General features: G+C 43.4%; 1 protein-coding gene across 1 annotated transcript in view; it reads left to right on the forward strand.

Moving 5' to 3' along the window:
• Positions 1-8,765, forward strand: part of kiaa1549lb (KIAA1549-like b) — a gene marked incomplete at both ends in the record, with an annotated part of 96,630 nt that overhangs the window by 58,383 nt on the left and 29,482 nt on the right. Inside the window, one exon of the mRNA XM_080525953.1 lies at positions 164-199. Coding sequence (XP_080382079.1) covers positions 164-199 — 36 coding nt within the window. The remainder of the gene's footprint in view (positions 1-163; positions 200-8,765) is intronic.

Consider the following 8,765-nt stretch of genomic DNA (forward strand, 5'->3'; position numbering starts at 1 on the left):
CACGCACACACACACACACACACACACACACGCACACACACACAGGCAGAGAGGCTTATGCCTTCACCTAAAAGCCAGAGAGTAGAAGTGAGCGGTAGAGAGAGTGACATGGATGACGAAAGCCCTGACTTGTAATCTTTGACACCACTTCTCTTCTTCCCAGGCGGCGTATCGGCGGGATGTGGGATACTACCACCAGGTATCTGCCTTCCCTCTGTTTCTTGTCACTTCTGTCTACTTCCTGTCATTGTTGATCTCTCTGTGTGACAGAGACTGAGGTCTGAGGTCTGAGCTGTGTGTTTGGTCTGAATCGTGTGTGTGTCGGTGTCGGTGTGAGCGATTTGTGTGTGTGTGTGTGTGCGTGTGTGCGTGTGTGTGTGTGTGGGTGTGCCCACGGGGGTATTTGACTGGCATATGAGTCGACACTGCAGCGGTCATTTGGATAGTGATGTGTTGTAGTCAGTGGTTTTTGATTGACGGCTCTCCCGTCCAATCCCGTCCATGACTTGTGGAGACAGTTGAAGAGTAGCTGTACAAACCGGGGAGGGTTCGAAGGGATTAAGCTTCTAGATTGCAGTCAAGGAGAGAGAACACAGAGAAACAGGCTTATCACCTCCCCCTCCCCCCTCCCCCTCTCCCCCTGACAGTGTTAAAAATATAGTTAATCAAAAACCCTTTATCAACACCAACCAGTCACTGACAGTGTTCATAAACTGGTTTGTGTTGATATATTATTTGGATGTAGTGAAGTACATTCTACATCTGGTTAGATCGTTGCCTTTGTACTTTGTACTGTGTCAATGACAATAGTCGGCTTCACTGCACTGTTGTTCAACTTCTCCCCTTAGTAGCTTAGTCAAATATATTTTCTGAGTATCTTCCCCAACACACATCCCCCCCCACCCTCCTCCCAACACACACATACCCCCCCCTCCTCCCAACACACACATACCCCCCCAACACACACCTACCCCCCCCAACACACACATACCCCCCCCCCTCTCCTGACACACACATACCCCCCCCTCCCAACACACACCTGCCCCCCCCCCCTCTCCTGACACACACCTACCCCCCCAACACACACATAACCCCACCCCCCCAACACACACATACCCCCCCCCCCCCTCTCCCAACACACACATACCCCCCCCCCCCCCTCCTCTTCCAACACACACCTACCCCCCCTTCCCCCCAACACACACATACCCCCCCCCCCCTCCCCCCAACATACACATCCATAACAGCAGTCTGCTGGGTCTTGGAAGGGATCAATAGGACAGTACACTCACACTTAAAGACATAATGAAGCTTAAATTCAAATATAACTCTATTCTCTCCGACCAGGTGAGCAAAACGCTATTGAAAATGAAACAAAAACACTTTGAGATGAGCGACAAACCAGACAAATTATTAGCTCGCCAGCTTAGGGGTATTCAGGCCAAGCGAATGATTAATACAATTAAAACTAATACGGGTTCTATAACCACAGATCCCAAAAACATTAACGAGTGTTTCCGTGAGTTTTATGAGAATCTCTACTCCTCGAAAATCACAGCTGATACAGCGCAAATTTCAGATTTTCTTAGCGCTCTCCGCCTGCCTAAATTGTGTGCTTCTGCACAAGCTGAATTGAATACAGAGATAACTTTAGAGGAGGTTACGGAAGCAATACGCTCTTTCCCTAACGGGAAGGCCTCCGGACCAGACGGGTATGGCATAGAGTTCTATAAAGCATACTCGGACAAAGTCTCTCCCATTATGTTAAGGATGTTTAATCATTCTATTGCTACGGGGCGTCTCCCTGAATCCCTGTATTCGGCTAACATATCCCTGTTATTGAAGAAGGATAGGGAGGAAACCGATCCAGCCTCATACCGTCCTATTGCCCTCCTCGGATGTGACCTAAAGGTGTTCACTAAGATTCTTGCAAACAGACTCAATAGATGTATTGCAACTATAATTCACCCTGACCAAACTGGATTTATCCCTGGAAGATTTTCTTTCTTTAATGTCAGACGATTGATGAATATAATGTACTCTAAATATGACAATGACTCCAATGTTGCTGTTTTGGCACTCGATGCCCAGAAAGCCTTTGATCAGGTTGAATGGAGATACATTCTAACAGTATTGAGAGAGTTTGGCCTGGGTGACAATTTCACCTCCTGGGTTGACATGCTATACAACAGCCCAACGGCTTTGGTTATAACCAACTATGATAAATCATCCACCTTTGCTTTACATCGCTCCTGCCGTCAAGGCAGCCCATTGAGCCCGTAAATGTTTGCCCTTGCCATAGAGCCCCTTGCTGTTAGAATAAGGAATCATCACTCTATAGCCCCATTGATGCTAGGAGGGGTGGACCACCGCATCTCGCTTTACGCGGATGATGTGGTTCTGCTTCTCTCCCGGCCTAAAGAATCTCTTCCGCCTTTGCTAGACCTAATTACAGAGTTTGGTGAGCTTTCTGGGTACACTATACACTGGGACAAAAGTGAATTCATGCAGCTTGAAGGGAGGTTAAACCCAACATTTGTTAAAGATGTTCCTTTTCACATTACTACAGATACAATCAAATACTTAGGCGTGGTCATCCCTAAAGATCCCAAATTGATTTATAAACAACTGAAATATCTGAATATGGTAGACAAATTGAAATCTAACGTTGAAACCTGGAGGCTATTACCTTTATCTATGATAGGACGAGTCAACGCAGTTAAAATGGTGGCTCTCCCCAGGTTTCTATACCTCTTCCAGAATCTACCTATATTTTTGCCAAAGTCTTTCTTTAAGTTACTAGACTCTATTGTCCTTCCATTTGTCTGGGGATACAAAGTACATCGTATAGCCAAGTCACACCTATTTAAACCCAAAAGTGCAGGGGGCCTCAGTCTACCTAATTTCCAAACAACTGTAGAGCATTGATGTACTGGCAAGGGGCGTGCTCAGACAACCCTGCCACCTCTACCCCTTCTTGGCTTGCAATAGAGCAGAACCTTCCCAAAAGCTCTCTCCACGCTCTTCTCTTTGCTAAGAGCATACCCCCAAAAGCCGCCACGGGTAATAACTTCATGCTCATCAACTCTCTTAAAATCTGGTATCAAATTAGAAAAGTGTTTGCTCTGCCTGACTTCTCTACTTCCACCCCTGTTTGCAACAACCACGCCTTTCCCCCTTCTCTAACTGATAGTACTTTCACTATTTGGAGGAACAAAGGCAGGCCCGTCACTATGGGCGGGCCTCAGGGGGCCAGGCCCCCCCACAGACGTGCTGGTGCCCCCCCAACTGGCAGCCAGATATTAAAAAAAAAAAAAAAAAAAAAAACATATTTTATGTTAAATGAAGACATTAAAATTGAGAAACAATAGTGTGTTTTTCATTTTGTTGGACGGAATTCTAGTGACAACCAATCATTTGAAAGTTGAAAGTTGAAAGTTGCACGTTACGCACGCTGCTGCTCTCGCCATTTCAGTTGTGTGAGGCGAGCACTGAGCAGTTGAGTGAAATCTGCGCTTTTTGATGGATAAAGCTTTTTGAATAAAGATGGATATAAGAAAGTGGATTACCGGTAAATCCTCGAAAGGTGCAGCTGCACCCAACCCCGATGGACATACGTAGCACCAGCATTAGCGACTGTGGGCAGCCTGACACTAGCACCCCGACGGCTACCACTAGTGAGGTAAGTCCTACTAGCCCAACTGTTAGGGCTAGGGCTACTACTAGCCTTGCTAGCCCCCCGATGAAAGTTTTGTTACTTTTCGAGCCACCAAACAGACTGCTACAAAGCGAGAACATGGACCTGTTCACTGCGGTTACTCTTGTGAACAGTGCATCTGAATGCATCAAATCACTGCGCACAGAGGATGAGTTTACTGCGCTCTGGGACCTCTGCTCTCCTCCAGCCTCAGCCACTGACGAGGCTGGTCCCAGCTGTCCAACTAAGAGAAGACGCACAATTAACAAGAGCTTTGGTGCATTTGTAGTTGAAGGAACGGTTGGACAGTCACAGAGGGACACTGGCGAAAAGACAGAGTTCCTGGGAGTGTTTTACAGTGTTATTGATGCTGTGCAAGGAGAGGTGGATGCGCGTTTTGGAGAGCGCAGCTGCAAGCTCATTGGTGCGCTGGCTGCTTTAAACCCAGAGGCCGAGGATTTCATGGATCCATCGAAGGTCACTCCTCTCCTAAGATTAGCTCGAACTGAAGTGGTTGAATCTGAATATGCTGTGGCTCGTGGTGGGTTCCTGGTAAAGAAGATGGAGGACACCTCGTTTCCCCCCAAAGATGGACAATGGACAATAGCCAATATTCTCAGTATACATTCCACTCAGCACTCCAGGCCATGCCAACTGTCATCCAAGCTTATACACTCGCCCTAACTTTGGGAGCGTCTACCGCGACTTGTGAAAACTCTTTTTCAACACTTAAAAATGTTTTCTCTGAGCATCGGCGCAGCATGTTGCACAAGCGCAAGGCTCAACTGATTCAGCTTGCCTTCGAAAAGGACCTCACCCACAAGTTCAAGGATGAGTGGAAGGACTTACTGATGAGGAGATTCAGCACTGAAAAACGCCTCCTCCTTCTTTTCTGAGCCGGGTGTGTGTGTGTGTGTGTGTGTGTGTGTCCGTGTGAGCACACGCCGTGGTGATGTTTTGCTAGTTGTATTCTCGACAGCTTTTTCAACTGGAGAGATGAGCTGTTTGCACGGTTATGCTATATTTAATGTGCTTTGTGTATAACGTGTTCAATGATGAGGATCTGGCTGATCCTATTTGCTGTAGATGGGTGGTTTTAATGTGATGATCACACGATCGGTCGGTCATACTGTATCCCTTTTGGAAGTGCACTGATTGCGTGCCAGTCTCCTAATTTTTGTTACGTAGGCTATCCCTGGCATTTATTTAATTCTTGTTCTTGTACGTGTGCCGGGTTGGTGCCAATTATTGACCTGTGCGCATTGTAATGCACAACTTGGCCTCTCCACGCTATAAAGTAACTTGCATTCAAATAATTTTAGCTTAGGCCTACTCGGGTCGACAAGGCCTTGTAATAAACCAGCTTCGCCTGTGTTTATTGTTATGTTATTTGCTGCATTCTGATAATTTTAGGTCTAGTCTTCATCGGTAGGCTACGTGTCCAATTTAGCCTCTGCAACCTACTATGCATGTGATATGATGCGTTTTTGTGTGACTATGCCAAATTGTTGTGTGCCTATCAAATATTGCAATACTCATTGTTTAACCTTAAACATATTTTATGTGTGCCCACTCTCAGTAGTCAACAACATATTTAGGAGCAGGCACATACCATATCAAGTAACAGTGAGACCAGTTTAACTCTAAAGGACATAGGAGCCTCACTGCAGTGGTCAACAGAGCAGAACAGCATGACCATAGCATAGCCATGTATGGGAACTAATGTCACTATTGTAAGTTACGAGGTAAAGCTATTTCCCTCTCTGAGAACTGTATATAAGCTGTAACAAACATCAGTACGGGGCTTGGCATCTCTATGCCACAGCCAGGCTAGGCACCAGCCATGTCGTAGCCATGCTTGAAGTTTGGACTTAACAGAGCATGCTGCCTTGGAAACATCTGTACATGGGAATGCAACCCAGATCTGCCTAATACAATGATTACGATTCAACCTTCTCTCTGAGTCATCAATATATAATTTCCGGCCACGTGAGCAAGAAAGATCTCCTTATTATCAAATGGCGTCACGAACATATTATCAAATGGCTTCTAACGAACAGGATGCTAGATTCAGCGAAACAGGTAAGGCACAATGTAATTATTTGCTTAACCTGAATTGCTGTTCTAGAACGAATCTAAATTTTTTTCAAAAAGGAGATGTATTGATATTGGAAAGTACTAAATTAAAATATAGTTTGAATAGAAGGCGCTGTATAGTCAAAGACGGTGTGACTGGTCAAAACACTGAGTTAGGATTTATTGAGATTCTGAACTTTGTAAGGAACAAAGCAGAAGTCTATTATTGTGTATTAAGTTAGGGACAAGACCTTAAATACGTGATTGAAAGCACAGCACTTTGAGGAAAACTAAGTTTGAAAAGATTTGGCCATAATATTTAAAAGACTCTAAGAGAAGTTTCAATCAACATAATTGATTACTAAAACCGCATGTCTATTAACATCATGGGAAGCAAACTACTATGTATGGCATGCAGAATGTTATCATTAAGAATGAAATGAATAACAACCATATTTCTGAACCAAGCTTCACAACAGGGCGAGAGTGTTAAAACTCTGACCCTAGGCTATTAATAGAATGGAGACTGCTCCTGTAACCAAACACACACACACACACACACACACACACACACACACATCGAGCTACAACATACAACAAATAGACAAATTTGTCTCATATTGAAATTATCATGCAAATCTGTGTTAATTCAGCAGACATATAACATTTTGATTGATTTAGTGAACAGAGAAATACACATTAAGACTCTAAGACTGTGAAACATCAAAGGAGGACATTTCTGATGGAGAAAACACAATTCAGCAAGAAAGACCTGGAATGTATTCTGACAATGCCTGTCAATTCTATTTCCTGACAGAATCAAGGAAATCAAGAGACATTGAGCGAAGGACTAAGAGACCGAGATGCTGTTAAGATCTGGTCTATATTAACCATTGCAGAAGTGGGGAGAGAATGTTGCAGATGCTGAAGGAAGCTATTGCCGGATGAAACAAGAGAAATGAGACAAACTAATGACATTTCAATGTGACAAACAATGGAAATGTTAATTCTTATGATTTAAGACAGAGACATGATGATGACAAGAGAGACTTACACATACTTTTATGTAGTCGTAATTGTTCAATTGTACTGACGCACGCAACTAACAGTGTCATCAGCAGTAAACAGCTGAATTCAACATACAAAATTTGTATACTCTTAAGAGAGAACAAACACTTGCAAGTTTGCAATACCATGCACACACTACTCATAGCATGAACTTACAAACTTTCTTCTAGGAATTCTAAGGGACGGGAACAACAGTCCAGATAACCCAATTAACAGACTTATGCTTAACATCTGTATTTTTGTTTCCAACTGTTTCTGAGCAGGTTAATTCCACAATCCATTGATGGAGAGCCTTTTTTATAAGATTGTATAGACTTGAGTCAAGAAAAGGAGGGGTGTAGTGTAATGATAATGCTTAAATTGTCTTAAGTTAATAAAACCTATTAACGCTGTGAACAGAGGCAAGAACACGTGCAAGACTGATGACCATCAAAGAATCAAATAGCACTCCTTGTTACCAGAAACACAAGGCCGTTCCTTTGATTGAAGATCTACTTCCAGACATTGTTATATTGACATATAATGTACTTTGTATGATGGAACCGATGCCTAATGTATTTCTGATGTGGTCATTTACTTTATTAAGAACACCACATGTTTTTCAATAGAAATAATTTACCAGTCAAATTAATCTTACATCATGGGGAAAAAAAAGAGTGAGCTGATATGATGCGTTTTTGTGTGACTATGCCAAATTGTTGTGTGCCTATCAAATATTGCAATACTCATTGTTTAACCTTAAACATATTTTATGTGTGCCCACTCTCAGTAGTCAACAACATATTTAGGAGCAGGCACATACCATATCAAGTAACAGTGAGACCAGTTTAACTCTAAAGGACATAGGAGCCTCACTGCAGTGGTCAACAGAGCAGAACAGCATGACCATAGCATAGCCATGTATGGGAACTAATGTCACTATTGTAAGTTACGAGGTAAAGCTATTTCCCTCTCTGAGAACTGTATATAAGCTGTAACAAACATCAGTACGGGGCTTGGCATCTCTATGCCACAGCCAGGCTAGGCACCAGCCATGTCGTAGCCATGCTTGAAGTTTGGACTTAACAGAGCATGCTGCCTTGGAAACATCTGTACATGGGAATGCAACCCAGATCTGCCTAATACAATGATTACGATTCAACCTTCTCTCTGAGTCATCAATATATAATTTCCGGCCACGTGAGCAAGAAAGATCTCCTTATATCAAATGGCGTCACGAACATATTATCAGCATGTCAGTGTTGCATGACGAATACCATAGCATATTGGATTATATAAAATAGTTAATAATAATTGTGCCCCCCCATGCAGTTCATTGGCCCACCCTAAGACTGGGCCCTGGTGACGGGTCTGAACAAAGGTATCATCACAATTGCAAGCCTTTATATAGAGAACTCGTTTGCCACTTTTGCACAGTTGAGGGAAAAGTTTGCACTCCCAGCATCCCATCTCTTCCGTTACCTCCAGATAAGAGACTACGTCCGGACCAACCTACCTAACTTTGAGGTGATCCCTGACGCTGTCAACTTATACACTCTCATGAATCAGGCCCCTCAGTCAAGGAGGCTTGTCTCTAGATTTGTTGATGTTTTTACAACACATGACCCAATCTCCACGCAGCATTTAAAAGAAGCCTGGGAAGAAGATCTAGGTATAACAATTGATGACGAGAGCTGGGAAACGAGCCTTAATGCTATCCACAGCTGCTCTATAAACTCCCAACACCAACTTATCCAATTTAAAGTGATTCATAGACTGGTCAGATATTTTCAAATGTTTTTCTGATGTATATACCGTAGCTGTGACCTCACACCTGACTCATACACCGCAATCCTAGGGGAAACCAAGCATCATTTAACTCTGTCTCATTATGAACAGAAGACAATACAATATGGCGTGGTTGTTGCAAAGAGGAATATACTCA

Source organism: Nansenia antarctica, assembly GCF_963989245.1.
Source record: "Nansenia antarctica genome assembly, chromosome: 1".
NCBI lineage: Eukaryota > Metazoa > Chordata > Actinopteri > Argentiniformes > Microstomatidae > Nansenia > Nansenia antarctica.